This window comes from Leptonychotes weddellii, chromosome 6, assembly GCF_054177405.1.
Source record: "Leptonychotes weddellii isolate Sample4059 chromosome 6, ASM5417740v2, whole genome shotgun sequence".
NCBI lineage: Eukaryota > Metazoa > Chordata > Mammalia > Carnivora > Phocidae > Leptonychotes > Leptonychotes weddellii.
In genome coordinates this window covers 36596289-36616027 of record NC_138374.1, presented here as the reverse complement: position 1 = coordinate 36616027, position 19739 = coordinate 36596289, and the positions used below count along the sequence as shown (strand labels likewise).

General features: G+C 46.7%; 1 protein-coding gene across 1 annotated transcript in view; it reads left to right on the top strand.

The window, feature by feature from the left end:
- Positions 1–19739, top strand: part of WDFY4 (WDFY family member 4) — a 236720-nt gene that overhangs the window by 144627 nt on the left and 72354 nt on the right. The window contains exons 35-38 of the mRNA XM_081823086.1: positions 4657–4805; positions 10325–10445; positions 12981–13066; positions 14539–14601. Of these exons, the coding sequence (XP_081679212.1) occupies positions 4657–4805; positions 10325–10445; positions 12981–13066; positions 14539–14601 (419 nt within the window). The remainder of the gene's footprint in view (positions 1–4656; positions 4806–10324; positions 10446–12980; positions 13067–14538; positions 14602–19739) is intronic.

Sequence of the window (19739 nt, the reverse complement as noted above, 5' to 3'; positions counted from 1 at the left end):
GCCAACATCTGTCGTTTCCTGACTTGTTAATTTTAGCCATTCTGACTGTTGTGAGGTGGTATCTCATTGAGGTTTTGATTTGGATTTCCCTGATGCCGAGCGATGTTGAGCACTTTTTCATGTGTCTGTTGGCCACCAAATGCTCCTTTTAAAAGTGATCTAGATGCCAGAGTTCACAGGTAGCCAATATAAATGGAATTTATATAGTCTGTCTCCTTATTATACTTAACTTTTTTGTGGCAATCGGTGCATTTTTGAAAAATTAGAATACTTATTCCATATGCCAGTAGAACAGAATGCATTGATAGCAGGGCCTAGCCAAGCAGAAGATGTACAAAAGGGACATGTGATCCATGTGAGCGGGGCTAAAGCTTTCTTTGCAGTAGATCTTGCACACAAATATAAGGAAATGTACGCAGCTGCACTGTTCTGGGTATCTCATAGGATGGCTCCACATCTCACTTTTTCTGCCTATCAAATTAGGGCATTGCACTAACTCACAGACTAATCATTCTGGAAGAGCTTCAGAGGGCCTCCAGCCGGACCTTCCCCTTTTGCAGATGTGCACACTGAGGCCTGACTCTAGGAGAACATGCTGGCAAGGGGCTGCCATGGAATGTCCCAGCAAATTGTTGGCCCTATAACTTCAGCTCTGGGATTTTTGGATTTCCAGCCAATCTGTTCCTTATCATACATGGGGTCAGGTGTAGCCACATACTTAGTGATCTTCCTGCCAGGAGTGATGATATATCATCTAGCTGACCTCAAAACAATTCTACTTCTGAAGCAGAAGTTCCTCTCTTTTTAAAGTAATCAATAGAATCACGGCATGAGGGATTTCTTAACTATGAGTAAACTTGGGAGGCAGCCCTCCCAGGGCTAATTTAAATAGAAGAGCAGGTAAGAGTTCACTTGGGTTCATTTTTTAGTTTTTAAAATGCCACTCTTTTCCAGCAGAATCAATTTTTAAGCTATTAACCCAGCTCTCACCAGACATTTTTCTTGTGGTTTGGTTTATTCTGGTTGTTACTTAATTCTCCCCAAAGGAAAACACCAGAAGCTCATAGGAATGTGCTCCCGCCCCTGCTGTGGGCACCACAGAAGGTGGACAAGGGTGGGGCTTTGCAGGGAGGGGGAGGCTTGGAGGTACACAGGCCTGGGCTGGTGCTGGGGCTGTCTACGTCTCACTGTGCAAACTTGAGGATGAGGTCTCCTCTATACAAAGGGATAAGAGGAAAAGTTCAAACAGGCTGGCATCACAGCCTCCTGACGGTGCTGATGGGAGTGCAAATTGGTCCACTTTGCAGGGAAACAGTCCAGCAATAGAGGAAATTTTAAGATACCCACACCCTTGATCTGCAGTCCGGCTTCTAGGAATATATCCTTCAACACACCATCCTGTGCGTTCCAAGCGTTATATGTCCAAGGATGGTCACTGCAGCATTGCTTGCAATATCCAGATATTTGAAAACAACCTGAATCTGTAGGAGATTGGTTGAATAAGTTCTAGTACATCCTTGTAAGAAAATACTCTGTACCTATTAATAAGAGAGGCAGCTCTGTAAGAAGTGATTTGGATGATTTGGAAGGGTTCCAAGGTGGGCCATTAAGGGAAAAAACTAGATGCAGAACAGTGAGCATATGAATATGCTATTTGTATAAAATAAAAAGGATATGTATAATCATCTTATGTATTCCCGGAATCTCTTTGGGTGGATATACTGTAGGAGACGTCCAACTTTTGCCCTAACCTCTTAGACTCTCCAACTAGGCCAGAGAATTAAGTTGACAGAAGACAGATCAACAGGATAATACAGATTTTACTTTTATACAGGTACACGGGAGTCTTCACAGGAAAATGAAGAACCCAAAAAGTGGTTAGGCCTAAGTGCTTAAGTTGAACACAGTGTAGTAATTGTGAAAAACTAACCAAAGTATACAGGGAGGCTGAAGGGAGGTTCGTCCAACCGGATTTATTTGTGCATATTTCTCTAGGTCTGACCTGTCTGTCTCAGGTGTTGAGAATGTTCTTTTCCTCCTAATATAGGGAGGGCATTTTTCACCTGGGAGTTTTATCTCCTATTTTCAGGGAAAAAAAGGGTAAACCAGAGCGCCCTTCTTGTACCTGCTGCTTTTTAAGTATCTTTGACTCAAAATAGTAATGACAAAGTGGCATATTTTGGGGTGGCACATCTGCTATCCTTCAGTACAATAAAGTGGTGATGGTGCTTGCCTCTGGGGAAGGCTTCCAGGGAAGCCGAAGGGCTCCACTCAATTGCCTAAATCTCAGAGTAGACGTGTATCCTCAATTGTTCCTATTATTATTGTTATTATTGGTTTTGTAGTTTGTCTGGTAGCAGTTATTGTTAATTCTACCTCTTCTTGCTTAGATTCCTTACATCTCTCCTTCCTCCCACTTGTCTCTGCTGCCATATACCAAGTCATCATTCTTCCAATGGACCACAGTAATAGCCACATGACTGATCACGTTTCCACCACTCTTGGCTCTTTCTGATCTACTCTGCACGCAGCAGCCAGTGTCCTCTTTCAGAAATGAACTCTCCCATGGCTTCCTGTTGCAATGAGCATACAGCCCAATGGCCTTGCCAAGACATCCAACCCCCAACCCCTCACCCCCAGATCTAAGCATGCCTACTTCTCAACTTCATCTCAGCTACTCTGACCTCTTTTCTGTTCCCCAGATCTGCCCTTCCTGCCTCTAAGCTCTGGACTAGATGTTCTTTTCCCCTCAAATGTTCTCTGAGTTTTCCATGGCTGCCCCATTACCATATATCAGGTCTCAGAGTTTGTCTAAAATAGCGTCCCCTCCAAGCTTCTCTCTTCCCTATTGTGATCACCCTAGTTTTTCTCTCTCAGCATATATCACAATTTGTGATAGTTTATTGGTTGACATGCATGCTTACCATCCATCTTCCCCCCCCTGGATTTTAAGCCCCATGAGGGTAAGGTTCTTGATTATCTTGTCCATCCCTCTATCTCCGAAGCCCAGCTCAGGGCCTGGCATGTAGTAGGTGCTGAGTGCAAACTTTTGAATAGGTGACTGTCTGGATGAATGAACAAAGTTGGAAATGAGTCCATGGTCTGGCTCTGCAGGTGGTTTGAGGACCAGCTCCACTGACAAGGTGGAGGCAGGAGAGGCCAGGGGAGCCAGCTGCCTGCAGGAAGCTTGGGTTTTAGGTACCAGGACTCTTAGCTAGTCCTCACTTAGGAAAAATAATTCAGAGATGACTGTGGGTAATGCTTGTCTTGGAACAAAAAACCCTTGGCAAATCTTCACTTTCAAGCCTTGACCCTGACTTTGATCCCATTTGACGCACGAGTTGGAGAACTGGTATTCAAGGCCTGCTTTCCAGGTTTCATCACTGTGGTCCCAGTATTGTTCCCAACAGTGAGTAGGGAGCTTAGCTTCAATCTCAGGCTCTGCCACTTACTAGGGGACTGATCTTTGGTGAGACTCATCTTTTTTTTCTCCCCAGTAGTAAAATCTCCCTTGCCTTATTGTAAAGATTATATTGGTTAGTATGTGTAAAATGTTTACAGTGATTATGTTAGATAGTAAAAAAAAAAAAAAAAATCGGTTCCTCTTTTGTGTAACTGGAATTAGCACAGAATTACCCTGAGAAAATATTGGCCTTGGCCTTACTCCTGGTCCATCTGGGCTCCTGTCATCTAGAATTCATTTATTCCCTCACTTATTCAGGGATTTATTCCATGTAAAGACCCACTGAGTCCTTACTTCATGCAGAACTCCAGTTCATACCAAACACAGGTCAGGCTCCCTGGGAATCCAGCTATGGGCCAGAGATGTGCACGCAGGACATTCACTGGGAGTGACAGTCACAGGGTCATGTAGAGGGAGAAGTGCAACTCTGACGCAGTCTCAGCCAAGGCTTCAGTTGTTTCCGTGAGAGCTGGAGGTGTGGGGTGGAATTGTGACACAGGGTGACTCTTCCTACCATGCAGGGACCAGTTGTTGGGTAGAAACTGCCACTAGGAAGGGGGCATGCCCTGTGCCCAAGCACTCTCTTTAGCACAGGTGATTTGGGAAAGCTTCCAGAATTTCCAGCTACTGAGAGAATGAACCTGAGTCTGAAAGGAGGGATCTGGGTGGAACACATGCCTCCTCTGCATATACCTGGACTAGCCTTGGCCTTGCAGAGACAGCAGGGCCAATCTTACACTTGTGGTTCTGGATAGACTTGTTCCAGTCCTGGTTCAGCCACTTAGCTGGCCCCCCGACAAGCTCCATTGCCTCTGTAACTGAGGGTGCCTGGTACCCTGAAAACCCTCCTCACTATTAACTACAGAATGTTTTACATGGTTGTGGAGTGGTTTAAAGTGAGAGGAAGATTGTCAATGCGCTCAATACAGCCATAAATACTCATCCACGTGTCTTGGTGGAGGTGGGGGTGGCTTTGGGTAATTCAAATAACAAAACGGTGTTTTCGGTGTAGAAGTGCCACTTAGACTGAAGAGCAGGGCAGCTCTCGAGCAGTGGCCCTGTCCCTCTAACAAGGTGCTGCTCTCACCTCCAAACTCTCAGTGGGCGGCTGGTCACTGCCCTCGTGCCCTCCATAGGAATGATGGGCATGCTTCACATGCACACAGACTGACTCTGATGCTGTCTCCCTCCAGGTGACACAGAAGTACTCCCTGGTGATCGTGCAGGGCCATCTGGTCTCCGAAGGGGTCCTGCTCTTAGGCCACCAGCACTTCTACATCTGCGAGAACTTCACGCTCTCTCCTGTGGGGGATGTCTACTGTACCCGCCATTGCTTATCCAAGTGAGTTCCTGACTTCTAGCAGACTCTTCCCTGAGCCTCGACTTCCTTCTCGGCCACCCCTACTCCTACCCCTCCCACCTAGGTGTTATTGTGGTCTTCGTTTGGGCCTGAAACTGAGCCATGAGAAAAAGCAGAAGAACCTTAAGACATAGGCATCCATGACTGTGGTTTCCCAAAGTTAAAATCTGGAGTGGGTAACAAGGAAGTAGCTCCTCCTGTTTCATGTGATATGGAATGGACCTCAAGACAAGCGGGATCTCGCCTTAGGTTGTTTGGGTGACTGAATCCAGTCCCATCAGCTTACTCATTCAACAGCTTACTGATTGCTCATTCTGTGTGAAACATCAGGCTCTGCCCCTCATGCTGAGTGAGGCACACGAGTGCACTCGGCAGCACAAACAGGTTCTTTTGGAAAGAATTTGGAGCACACTGTTTTCATGGGACAAAATACTTGTCACGGGAGGACTCTTCTGGGCTCATGTTTGATGACATGGGGCTAGTGTGCTGAGGGAGGGCTACTGGAAGACATGCGCTGAGATCTGGGTTTGGAAGGATGGATGAGATTTGGGTAGAAATTTGAAGAGCCATTTTTTTTTATACCAACTAATACCAGAGGTCTTTGGCAGGAAATTCAGAGGTTCTTCTTTATAATCAAGTATAGTTGTTCTATTTGGGTTCAGGTTGCTCTCACTGATTAATTCTCTTGTGTTTATAAAGTACAGCCACTCAAAATCAAAGTGACTGTGTTCACACTTTTGCTAGGAGTTCAGTTGTCAGGTCATATGCTTCCTCTTGATCATCACATTTGAATACATTTGGATGAAGACATCTTGATTTTTCCAGCTAGTGAAGGTTCAAATGAGGACAAGATAACCTCTTAACCCAGTGGCTCTCAAACTAATATCAAGTCACCTTGAGGGCTTGTTAAAACGGACTTCTGGGACCCATCTTCACCTCAGTTTCTAGTTTGATAGGTTTGCAGTAGGGCCTGAGATTTTAACAAGTTCTCAGCTGATGCTGATGCTACTGGTCTGGGACCACACTTTGAGAACCACTATTATAGACAATCAACAGAAGAACCAGAGTCTTAACCTGCCAATAACTAAGAATTTTAACACCTGGTTGTCATATCATTTCCAGCCTATGCAGGAAGCAAGAGTTTAAGGAGTGTGGAAGAATAGTATGGCAGCTCACCCTCCCTTGATTTAGATTTGCTCTAAAATACTTGGCCTTTTTCTTTCTGCTAAATTCCATCTTTTATTCATACCAAATGTTCACCGATTGCTGTGAGTCTTCTGTGCTTTTCCAAGGCAGGAGGAACATAATTAATACTTGGCACATGCATCCCATCTTATTGCTCATGTTTTATTGATACTGATCAATATGGACAATGGGTCTGCAGACTTGCCTTTCTGAGAGCTGATGAAAGCTTTCTACTCTACCTCTATGCATGGAATGCCCGTGTAATGACTTGTAGAATCCATTGCTTCACTCTCGACCTCTGGTTTAAATTGAGTTAGTGTTAGATAAGATCTTATTGATTAGGTAAATTGTGTTTATGAGGTGCATCTAATCATGATCAAACTGACTTTATCTGCACTTTCAGTAGAAGCCCCATTGTCAGGTTGTATGTACTCACTTGATTTGCAATGACGAAGGAGACTTCCCGTGTCTGGAAATGTACTTTTCTGGAATGCAAGTAGAAGTGGAGTGAGAACAAATTACTACCCTGGAATATCATTTGGGAATTGCTTAAGTAATTTTAGTCACCAGACCTCAGAGAAGTATTTGTTAATCAGACAGTGCTTTCTATCTGAGGTCTTGTCTGTTGCCCTAAGAAACTGCTAGCACTCATGAAGATGTGGTTCTCAGAGACTGGCTATTAGATCATGTCAGATCAATGGGGATTAAGTCTTATTTTGACCACGGAGACTAAGGAAGATACATAAATAAGCCAGTTAAAAATAAAGCTAACGCAACCCTGAAATGTCTCTCTAAAAGACTGCCATCAAATTGAGTATAGTTGGGCACTAGACCTTGAAAGAGGCTCTCTGATGCATCATAAAAATATCCCAAATAAAGCTCAGGAACAGTGCAAATCCTCCAGCATTGATTGCACTTGTGTACTTTGGAACTTTCCTCAGAAAGTAAGAACCTTTCCAGAAGGTTTATTTTGCCTTCAGTGAGATCCCCTGTTGCCTGAATAGAATGACTATATTTGTTTCCTAAGGCTGTATAACAAAGTACCAAAAACTGGGTGGCTTAAAAAAATTTATTGCCTCGCAGTTCTGGAGGCTAGAAGTCCAAAATCAAGGGCTGTGGTATCTCCACAGCTCTAGGGGAAGATCCTTCCTTGCTCCTTCTAGCCTCTTATGTGTCCATGCAGCCCTTGGCCTTCCTTGTCTTGCAGATACATCACTCCAGTCATGGCCGCCTTCTCTCTGTGTGTCTTCACAAGATCTTCCCTGTGTGTTTGTCTGTGTCTAAATTTCCCCTTTAATTAAGGATGCCAGTCCTATTGGATTAGGGCCAAATACCCTATTTCTAAAAAAAAAAAAAAAGTCACATTCTGAGGTACGGGGGGGTTAGGACTTCAACATATCCCTCTTGGAACACACTACTCTACCCAAAATAGTGGCAGGCAAGCTCACAAGGTACAGCATTGGATTCATTTTGTGGGAATCCAAGCCATCCAGCTGGTACTTTGTGATAGGGTGCTTATAATCAGGTATTTTCTCCACATCAGTCAGCAATTCTGAAGCACCATTGCTCTGTTGAATTCGATTCAACAAATCCTTACCAGAATTCTGTACTGTGCCAGGCACTGGGGTAGACTCCATAAACACAAAGAGGCAAGTCAGATGTGCACTGAGTCTGGTAAAGAGTTTTTGATCTAGTGGTTGATTCTGCGTTAAAATTACAGGTATAAATTCTGACAACAATCAGATAACCTCAGAAATAATTTCAAATATTTTAGTCTGACATCCCCAGTTTGACTCTCAAAGACCAGGTCAACCAATATGATTATCACTTAGTTTACTGTGGTTTCCCTAGTTAAGAATATTAAGAATTATACTATGACCACTCTGGAAAACTTGCATATGTCATGATAGATGTCAGGCAAAAGAGCTGTGAGTACCATCCTATAAACTATGACCACAGCTGTACCTAAAGAAGAACATGAATCTGCTCCTCCTTTCTATTCATTGACCTTAGGTGCTTGAATTCTGACTTAATGCACAGTACACAGCGTTGGCCAAGAGACCCAGTCACAGCCGTGTGTGACTAACACTACATAAGACAGAACTCCAGTTTGGATTACATCAGTGAACTTAATAATGTTTTTTTAGAGTTTAGTCTTCCTGAGCATTCGGGTCTGTCTGAGCATTCCTGCCCTATATGGTTATTCAATCCCTCCAAGTAGGAGAAAAATGAGTGCATTTCCTCCTCAAAGTTCCTTCCTAAAAGCATTTTCCAGAGCACTCTTCCTCATGTCACCATTCCTCACGTCTCAGAATGCCGGGTTGCAGGATCAATCAGCAGAGAGCACACTGAAAGGAGGGAGCTTGCAGGGAGAGCTCTATAAAAGCCAGCGAGCCTCTCTGCCTCAGAGGAGAAAAGGTGTTAGTGAATGAGCTTGGATTTTAGAGTCAGAGGACCCGGGTTTGAATCCAGTTCCCCCTGACCTTGGAAAAGTCACTTCTCTTTGGAATGCAGTTTCCTCATTTCTGCTCTGGGAATAATAATGACACACACTCTGTAAGGGTTCATTATGAGACAGCAGACGTGGTTGGCAGGCTGTAGGGCATGATAGTTGCCAGGCCTCTCAGCAAACATGCCCAGAGCTCCAGGGAGGATGCGGAACATGGAGAGCCATGTGCGTGGGTCTGTGCCCCAGCGAACTCACTCATAGTCTGCCAGGAGAGGTGTGGCTAAGGTAGAGATGACATTTGCTGTTGTGCCCACAAACCTGGGGTTATGGGAGCACAGAGGAGGCGTCACTGTCATCCTCATCAGTGCCTTGACCTGGGATGCTGGTTGACCTGAGCTAAGGGTAGGAACCAGAATGACCACCATAGCCCCACTGGGAGTCAGAGAAGTTCAGGGGAAGCTCAGCTTAGCCCCTGACGGAGTGACCTAGGTCTTAGCCAGCAGATTTGAATTAAAGCACTGAGGCAGAAGCATCCAGAACCAAAGCCACATTTGTATTTGATCAATCCTACAGCTCTGTGGCTCAGAGCAGGGATCTGAGAGGCTTGTTCTAAGAAGGTGCAGGAGGAGCTGTGAAAGGCTGAGTCTATATCCTGGAAGGCTGGCTGTGCAGGAGGCTGAACAACGGGCTCAGGCTGTGTCTCCATGAGCAGCCTGCCCTTCTACCTTCAGGGGCAAAATGTGCATCGTGCACAAGTCCAAGCCCTGAGCACTGCAGATGCTGGGCCACCCCAAATGACCGGTGATTGGACAAGTTCTGCTGACCTGTGTCACACACCCATGTCTCTGCTTCCCCTGGGAGGCATGGCATGGAGGCCTAGTGGCCTGCTTTGCAGGCCGGGTGGGGAGGGCCACCCTCGGAGCTGGGGTGGGGAGCAGGCAGAATGCCAGCTTCTCACCCATTCCCGCCGCCTTGTGCGCGTGCAGGGGCTCTTCCAGCTCTTGGCTCTTTGGATCTGTGTTTGATACACAAGCTTCTTGAGGGCTGAGGTGCCTGGGGATGGGGGGGGCACTCCATTTCGCCAGTCCTTAAAGGGCATTTGGTAGAGCTTTTGCAGACATGTACACAATTTACATTTGCTGCATAACTCAGAAGTAAGTCTATAACTGAAATCAGTTTTGTTAAGTCCCCGTTCATTGGTGGTGAAAAGCTTCATCTGGTTCCCTAAAGGTGTTTCCGTTACTCCCAGTGCACAAACTGTCATCTTTGGGATGAATCTGAGTCCAATTCATGATTCTCCCTTTCTCTCCTCTCCCTCTCTTCCCAAGGGGGTCATTCTGCCCTCTGAGAGGGCTCCTGGCTCGGGGCTGGTGCTCTGGGGGCCACCGCCAATGCTGTGGTCAGTGTCCTCCAGCCCATTGGCGCTCTCAGCCTGCTGCACACGTCTTTGGGGCTCAGGGGTGGCTGGACCACCCCAGGCCCCATGTTGCCAAAGCCATGCTGAACACAGGCTTTTCTATGGAGGCTCTTCATCTTTCTGCCCTTGCCTTCTGGCCTGAAATTTCTCCATGTGTAATGGGGTCTTTCACTCTTCCCCACCCCCTTGACCCATGTTTGACCCCTGTACCCAGAGAACCTTCTTACACGCACACCCTGCACCCTGTGCCACTGTGTGCCCTGGAGGCTGTCCCCTCACTTGGTGACACTGGTGCCCCAGCCTGCTCCCGGGCAGGGCTGACAGAGGCAGGAGCTCCGAAGGGAGTCGGTGGGTCAGCAGTGTCTCTAGAACCACAGGCGGGGCCGTGGGGCAGGCAGGGGAACAAGCCCTCCACACGCCCTCTCACTGCTTGTCCTGTTTCCTTTCCAGCATCAGTGACCCATTCATCTTCAACATGTGCAGCAAAGACCGGTCCTCTGACCATTACTCGTGCCAGATCCACAGCTACAGGGACCTCAGGGAGCTCCGGCAGGCACGCTTCCTGCTACAGGTATGCCGCGCGGAGGGGGCGAGAGGGGGCGCCAGCTTATGGCATGGTGGTCCAGGTGCTAGTGAGGCCCCATCAGAAGGTGAGGGACACACTCCGTGACCCCCTTCACACCTGTGCACAGCCCAGTGCCCTTTGGGACACATCTGTGAGTGTGAATTGTGTTGGGCCTGGTTTCCTGGTTGGCAGTTGTGACGTCTGCTTCACTCTTTCCCCAGTTCCTGCTCTTTGGCTGTTGGAACCTTCTCTCTCTTGGTGCGTCATTTAGGATCCAGCCTCTTTGCTTTATTTTCCCCTTGACATGCCCAGAGCGGCCTTGGAGATTCTGGAATACAGGACAGGGCAGCTCCGTTGCCTCATGGCAGAGCTGTTGACTGAGAGTCGAGGGTCAGCCTGCCCTGAGCGTGTGGTCCACCTCCACTGACATCCGCCCCTGCCCTTTGCCCTCCCCACGGCCAAACCCATCTCCAAACTCCCAGGCATTTCCTGGTCCAAGTGGTTTGGAGATCTCCTGATTGTCCCCTCCAACCAGGGTCCCAGGGCTTCAGCCAGTGCCTCCAGGGGCTCACCAGGGGCTAAGGGAGCCAATTCCCCTCAGAGGCAGGGCTCTGCCACCAGCTGGGCACAACCTGAAGCTTCTCACTTGAGTTGCAAAGAGAGGAGCCCCTGCTGGCCTCAGACACATCTGGCCTCCCCAGCCCAGCCTTACTAGTAACAAAGCTGCATCTGTGTCCAGAGGCCTCCCAGGTGGCAGGCAGAGGAATAGATGAGAGACCACCCTTATAGAAGGGGAGGGGCCCCGATCTCTCCTCTACCCTTTCTGTAAGGTCTCCGTTTTGCTAAGGCCAACAGGGGGACAGTGTTGGACCCTAATCAACCTAGCCATAAGAGTGTTTTATTGGTAAATGTCTTTGGGTCCGTAATTCATCATGTGATCCTCCTGCCGGGGGCGGGGAGGGGGTCCTTATGATTCTCTGACACTGAAGCTCAGGGAGGCCTTTCAGGGGGGCTCACTCTAGAAAGGATCAGCAAGCTGCTAGAATCCGACCAGCCCTCTTCCTCCCTCTCCACTGATTTTGCCCACAAAGTGTTGGTTTTCATCTTGCCTGATCTTGGTGTGCTTCTTTGCAAGGAGAGTGAGTGAGAAGGGGACAGCTGGGAGAAGCCCTGCCCGGAGGGTTCTGGGCAATGTGGCCAGCATGGGCCTCATCCTGACCGTGGCTCTGCCACTGTAGCAACCCCACTTTGTGTCTTTTGTGACCATTACATATATAGCATTCGGCACATTTTTTGGCACACTAAGTACTTGAAATTACTATTTTATGATTATGCCTACCTTATAGGTTATAGGTAGTAGCATATAGGTATCAGTAAGCGAGTTTCTTCCCCCTCAGTCCTCCTCAGTAAACAGTGATGATTTCCAGATGTTTGGTTAGCCTGACAGTAGTGAAAGGGAGAAGCAGGAGGGCACGTGAGCATGGCCAAGTAGGGTGGGATTTGGGGGCAGGAAGAGCTTTGTGAGCAAGGCCCCCATTTCTTTTGGGTTCTCCCAGGAGAGAGTCAGATCTTGGCTATTCAAGGTTTCCAGGAGAAACCATAATGTCTACCTTGATCATCTGTTTTGCACAGTTTTTAGATTTCTATTTGTAGAAAAATATCCGAGGCTCCTAGTGCACCCCCCAGCCAGAGGGGTTTGCTTATCATCGCAGATACTTTGCCTCTGCTCAGGAGCCTAGTGAACTGGAGTTGGAGAGCTCACTTTCAGCCAGGTGGAAGCAGGATCTGACTGTGTTGTTGGATGCAACGTCCCCTCTGTGCCTCCATGCCCGGGCCTCACCCCTGCCTCCAGCCCTGGGAATCCTCTCCTTGACCCCATCTCATCCCTGAGCCTCATCCTCCATGCAGACTCTCTCTGTGGCTGTTCCAAGTCTGTTATTTACACAGCTTGGAATAGAAAGAAGGGAGACAGGGAGGGAGAAGAGAGAGGAAAAAGAGAGGAGCGTATGTAGAGTTCATTTAGGCATTAACAAAATACCCTTGCTAGGTCAGCATGGCCACATCAAATTGGCTCTGCAAAATGAGCTGGGCAAAGAGACCTGGGCCTGCAAGTCTGTAGGTCGGCACACAGTGCTGCCCAGATGGCGAGTTGCACCCACCCAAATGGTTCCCCTAATGTTTCTGATAGGGTGACTCTCTGGTTCAGGAAACCAAACTTGTGACCCAGAAGCGAAAGTGTCTGAAGGTATCACTGGGCCCTTTCCTCCGTCTCTCTGTTCCTGGCTTATACTGGGAGTGGGGCTCTTGCTTCCTGCTTCAGTCAAAGGAAGTCTGAGGCCCCCTGCCCTCCTACCCATTTTGCAGGGACTCCCCTTTTCACCGTCGCCAAGATCTTCGTACCCCCTGGGGAGGTTGGAAGAACCAACCAGGAAGGGTTGCCTGACACAGAGAACCAAATGACCCATTGCTAGTGGCTCTGTGGCCTGGGGTCTCTCCATTCCAGGCAACTTCAGCAGCAGTGAAAGGGGTTTCTCTTTATAGGACATCGCTCTGGAGCTCTTTTTCCAAAACGGATATTCCAAGTTTCTTGTCTTTCACAACAATGATCGGAATAAGGTCTTCAAAAGGTAAGGGTTTGAAAATCTTCCTCCAAGAGAAATGATCATGAACTGACTGTAGAACAGAGATGGCTCTGCTCTGTCCTCAGGAACACTGTTCTCAACAGTGCTCAAAATCCACAGCAAGCAGGATTTAGGTCAGACACAGGAAGGACTTACTGACCTACAGAGCTATTAAATCATGGAACCAGGTACAGAGAAAGATGCAGAAGTGCCTTCTCTAAATCCTGGGAAATAGGCTCCATTTCATGGACTGAAGTAGTTTAGGACAGTAAGGACTAAAGAGGGAAGAACTTATGCAGACACAACCCATTTTAGAAGCTGGCTGTTTAATGGACCTTCCAGAATCTTCTGGCTTTGTTTTTTTAATTTTCCAAATAATTTTTTTTGGCTTAATCTTTCTTTTTGATCCCAGTTGCCAATTTTAGTTGTTCCAATTTCATATTTCAGTGGAAAGAATTCCGAACAACTGATTTCCCACTTTTTCATGGAACATCTTTTTTTTCTTAAAGAGAGAAGCCTGCTGTTTTAGTTTAACTTCTTTCTCCAAATAGATGAATCAATCTAAGAAATTTAAGCTAGTGTTTAAATGTTTTGAGACTAATGGCTATTTTTTTCATCATTATTAAAGTTACAGACAGATTTGTGGAGAATCTAGAAGGGCCAGAAAGGAAAGCCATAGACAGAAAACACAGAAGATGGATCAACAGAAGGGGTGGTTCAGCTTCACTTTGGGCTGGGAGTTCTGAGGTGATATTTGACACCCCCATTTTGAGCTCAGAGGTTCTAGCCTTGCCTTCCTGTTGGCCCTGGCCAGTAACTGGCACCACGACCAGCTGCCGGATCCAAAGGGCAGAGCCAGCATGGAGAAAACGACTCCTGCAGAGAAGCTGTTGCACCAGCTCTGGGCACATTTCCACTGCCTGTGGGCTCTTCCAAGGAGGGCTGTTATATGGCCTCCTAAGGATTTCTTCAAGTTCCATTTTAGACCAAACTGAAGAAGTAGACAGGCAATGCGAAACCTCACATCCATTTCTCCCTGTGATTTCTGTGTGTTAAACACAGTTTTTCACAGTTAATCCAGAAGTTTTATACATCCATAGCTCAGGCAGTGAATGTTAGTCAAACCATACCCAACCCTGCTTCAAGGAGCCTTAAATTAGATGGCATTTTCAGTGGTTGCTGAAATTGGCAATGGAATTGTCAAGTGCCTGGCCCAACCTGCCAACATGCACCGTTTTTATTGTAATGATTGTTTTATTATTGTCATTTTTATTAAGGCTAGAGTGTATAATGCCAGGGGGTGCTGAGGATGTGTTACAGAGGTATACCCGGGTCTGGTGTTCATGATCTGGGGGACAGGATGGGGTGCGGGAGGGGCAAGTATGTACCCTACCTCTTGACTGGCACCAAAAATGTCTCCCTGGTGGTGGAAGAGTCTTGACTCTGCTGCTGGAATGATTCTTTCCTTTTTTGTTTAGCTTCTGCTCTTTCCAACCCAGCTTGAAGGGGAAAGGCATCACAGAGGACCCCCTCAATCTAAGGTAATGGAGCAGGCAGGTGTCAAGCCATGCTCTCTGGACATGGTACTGGCCTTGCTTTGATTGTTTTCATTTGTTGGATCCTACGGTCGAGAAGTCATGCAAAGAGCACATCTATCTACCTTCCCCTTCATTTTTGTCTCTCCCACCCTCATACTCTCGTCCTCCTCCTGGGGTTTCTTCTACCAATTAAACCTCTACAAAGGGACTTGAAATTCCATGAGCTCTGTGGCTTTTTCAGACCAAAATGCAAGAATCAGCCCTCTGCCCATGGTGGGCGGGGCAGGTTGCCTGGTGTGGTGTTAGTGCAGGCCCAGCCTTGGTGTCACACCCCCCAGGTGGGGGCTGTGAGCAATCCCAGCTCTGTCCTTCCTATAGGAGACTCTCCGAAAGCTTAGAAGCTCAGTTAGCATAGGGTGGAATGCAAGTCAGATATTAACTTATGAAGCTGGGATATGGAGCACCTTGCCAGGGAATGAAATACTTACAGCCTCCTTCCACAGCCTCCCTTTACAAGTACCCAGTTCTCTGGAAGGCTCATTCGGGATTGGTAAGTGCTTTTATTTCAATTAAGAATGAAATGAGAAGAAGAAATTGCTGGTTTTTGTCTAGGAGTTTATGTCGAGAGGGATGTCCCCAGCAGATTCAAAGTATTTATAATAAAAAATATATATTTATAATGACTGTGGAACAGGTACCGCCAAGTCATTCACAATAATTTATCGATAGCTTGTTGCATGTGGTGGTTGCTGCTTGACAGAGCAACAAGCAAAGCACCCAACATCTTCCCTGTCCTTATTGAGTTTACATTTTCTTGAGGAAAGTAGAAGGAAGCAATTTCAATGAGTGAAATACAAAGCATATTAGATAATAAGTATAAGTGTAAAAAAACAAAGTAGGTAAAGGTAGGAATTGAAATCTTAGGGTGGTAAGGGAAGCCCTCACCAAGAAAGCAATATCTGGATTCAGCTGTGAACAAAGTGGGGAAAGGAGCTATGTGGGTAACCAGGGAAAGAGCGTTTCAGGCCAAGGGAAGAGCAAAGCAAAGGCCATGGGGGGAGAGGGGGAGCACAGTGGGCTCAGCTGAAGCCAGAGTGCTTGGAGTTCAGGGAAGAGAGGGGAGAGAGGTAGCAGGGGCTAGTTCATGCAAGTCTCGGGGGCTTCTGGTAATGGCGTTGGCTTTTACTCTGAATAAGTGGGCAGTATTGGAGGAATGCTGTGACCTAACTTATATTTTAAAAGAATCACTCTGGCTTCTGTGTCAAGAATAAGCACAGTAGGTCAAAGACAGAAGTGGGAAACCAGTTAGGAGGCTTTGGCAGTAATGCAGCTGAGATTTGGCTGATGGCTTGGATCGAGGTGGGGGGGCACAAAGATGGTATGAAGTGCTCTCTTTATGGACACGTTTTGAAGCCATGTCTGCTGTGATTTGTTGATAAATCAAGTGTGGTGTGGTGTGTGTGTGTGTGAGACAGAGAGAGAGAGAGAGGACTTAAAGATAAGACCAAGGATTTAGGCTTGAGCATTGGAAAATGGATTGGGAAGACTGCAGGAAAAAGTACTTCGGGGTATGGTGGATCAGTTTGGGACATGTTAATTTTGAGATGCCTGCCAGACATCAAGGTGGAGGTGTCATGTAGGACAGTGGGTATATAAATTTAGAGTTTAAGGGAAAGGTCCAGGTGAGATGGAAACTTGGAATAGTATTTAAAACCTTGAGCCTGGTTAAGATCACCAAGAGAATGAGTCCACATGGAAAAGAGGTCTAAGGATTGTGCCTTGGGCTATGCCAACCTTTAGAAGTTAAGGACATGGAGAGGAGCCAGCCAAAGAAATGGAGAAGTTGTAGCCAGCAAGATAGGAGGGACTGCAGGTGTGGAAGATGTCCTTTAAGCCAAGTGAAGTGTTCAAGGAGGCCGTAGTCAACTGTGTTGGTGATCTAATGTTATTGGTAGGCCAAGCAAGAAAAAACTAAGAAATGGACCATTGAATTTTGCAACAAGGGGGTTATTGATGACCTTCAAAAGATCAGTGGGAGTAGCTGCCAGCAGAAGCTTCCTGTTGTGCCAGACAATAACCCTTTAGTTTGTAGATTGTGGGGAAGTCCAGGGCATAACAGGGGATGGGCCAGGGGGCCCAAGCAGCACCGGGCCACTAGAAGAGGGGTAACTGTTTTCGAACCGGAATGGGCATATTTCAGTAGTTCAACAATGGTACAGTCCCAGTTGTGCATATCAGCCCTGGTGATCTCATGTTATTTATGTTTCATGTAAAGTTTAATGTCCCCACTTGGATTTCTCTGCAACATTTCACTGCAAGTATGTAAAGCCACTTCAAACTAAATGAAGCCAAAAAGCAGATTCATCACCTCATATACCTGAAGACCAACAGAGGTCTGGCTCCAAGCATGGCTGGATCTCTGGGCTCAATAAGTCCCAGCACACTGTAGGTGTGCACCCCATAGTGAGGATTTCCTTTGAGTTGATTCCGTACTTGGCAGGCTGTCCAAGCACAATGCCATCAATGTCCCCAGTAGCTCCAGTCAATAACTTAGGAATTCTACCACATGAGGAATGCTCTGTCCCATTAATTTTAGCAAAAATCCCCAAAATGATATTCATTTGCTGAAGTTAGGTTAGTGTCCATCCCAGAACTAATCAAGTGTTTTCATAGGGCAGATCAGTGTCATGTGCCCACCCACCTTCTGGAAGTAGGATCAGTCCCACCCAACAACATAGACCAGACTGACAGGGCCGTGGTTCCCTAAGATCATCAAGGCTCTGTTATCACAAGAAGGGTGAATACTGAGGGGCCAACAAAAGCAGATGGCCATCCAATGCTCCATGTGGAAAGCTTCCCCAGGCACCACAGCACTCATGAGCTGGACACTCATTTTCTCTCCTCCTGGAGTTTTTCTCTTTGCATCAACTTTGACACACCACATCGCTGAACCCCATTTGTCTCTGAAGATCACCCTCTTTCTTATAAATGATGCCTGTGATATCACTCAGTAGGCACCCATCTGTCCCACAGCTGTGAATGTCACTCTGTCCATTCCTATACTGTTGCTCTCAGAGTCTTAGAGATGCCTTGCCCTGACAATACATACTTATGTCTGCACAGATAAGCTTCTCTTCTAAATTTCTGCCCCAGATGGAGGGGAAGCAGACAGAGGAGAAGCAGAGGGAAGAATACATAAGAGGAGATAAACCGTGGGTACAGCCACTAAGTTGGGGATCTGTACAAAAATGATCACCAAGTGTCAGGAGAATTCTTGGCCTGGGGATGAGTCACAGGTGTGGAAATTACTCATTTGTAGGGATGACCCTAGACACCAACCTGTGTACCACCTTGCACCTGTGGGATGACTGGGCACTGTGCTAATTTTATTTCCATTTTGTTTATTTTTTCCCTGACGGCTATCTGAGTCCATAGGAGCAGGATCTTCCATGGTCATTCTGCACCTGCTGCCACAGCCCCAGCACAGCTCCAAGCATGGAGGCCCTTGGGATATATAAAATGGGAAAGTTCTGGAGTCAGTTGGGAATAATGCATAATGCGCCAGAGAAAGGCTTATCTAAGCTCGTGGAAGGTGAGCTTTGATGAAATGGGGAAGCCCCAGTGGGAGGGCTGGTCCTAGACTCTGGGACCAGCCAAACAGCCAGGGACCTGGTGAGACTGTGTTGCAACAGCCGGCAGTGGGCTTTGAGATCAAACCGATTTGGGCTCACAGTAGGTGCTCAATAAATACTGTGATTCCTTCGCTTAGTTTTAGTAATAATGCTGTATTTGTAGGCGTGTATATGGAACAATTGATTAAAAACAGGTGGCTGTCTGTGCTCTCAGACCTCGTGCATCTTTCCTCTCTAGCTCTTCTCCCACCAGCCACACGGGACCTTCAGGAGTTTCAGAGAGGGAAGGCAACAGTGGCCCCCAGCCTTCAGAGGGCTCAGCTGGCCATTGGCCCATGCCTAGAGCAAACTTGATTATTTTCCATTTGGATTACTAAGGGAAATGCCTAATCCACACAATGAGTCTTGAAAAATACCCCTCTTCCTTTCAGACATTCTAGGAAACATGAACTTCTCATCTCTGATAGAAGTGTGCAGTTCGTTTTGAGAGTTTTAAACTAGCCCGAGTCTTGGCCTGTGCCTTAGGTTTTTGTATCTTCAACTCCCAGCTTTTGAGAACTGATTTGGCCCTTCTGCAGGCCATTCCCTACATATTGGAAACCTGAGCTTTTGGGTACCAGAGTTTTGCCTAGAATTCCCATGGAGACAATGGCTGTCTCCATAACTGAATTCCAGGAAGGTTCTATGGGCCTGGATCCGAAGTGGGAAGTACTTGCAAAGCCTGGATGAACCTGGGATCTGTAATCCATCCATGTCTCCCCATGGTACAAGATTAGAACATTCTGATGAAAGCATGGTGACATCATCAGATATTCATCGGGTGCAAGATTCTGCAAGCCTCCAGGGGCTTCTCACAGAAAGCCAGCTAGACACTTCGCCGGCTAAGTGTCTGGCAGCCAGAAAGCCCCACAGGCAGGCTCTGCTGAGATCTGAGGAGGACTAGTCGGAGGAATAGAAGGAACGGCTGAAGTGACAGGGAAGGCCAGCTGGTGAGAATGTCCGTGTGAATAAACACATCCTTATACTCACAGTTCTCTGTACCCTCCACCAAGGGTTGCAAACTGCTACGAAATTAAATGCAGGTACAATGATCATTTTAAAATGACCCCAAAATTCCTTTAAAGGAGAAAAAAATAGATGTGATCAGGTACCTGGAGTGATCTAGTTACCTAATTGTCCTGAAACTAAGAAAAAAAAAAATACAGTTGTTCTGGGTTATATCATTTTCCAGTGACAGAAAACAAGAAAGAGGGGTTTTGTGAACTTTTTTTTTTTCCTGGAAAATACTTTCTCTTGGCACTGAATATCAAATTTGTCCTTGTTTAAACGGTAGTGGGTACAAAGAAGGAAGTTCCCTTTTTACAAGATAAGAAAAAACAGCACTGCCAAATGTAATCTTCTATATTGATGCTCTGAAAAAGTAGGGCCCTACCATTTGGACTTATTTCTATGAAGACATTTCTTTGGGATGCCAGCATTATATTTTTTCCCTATGTTCTCAGTTCATAC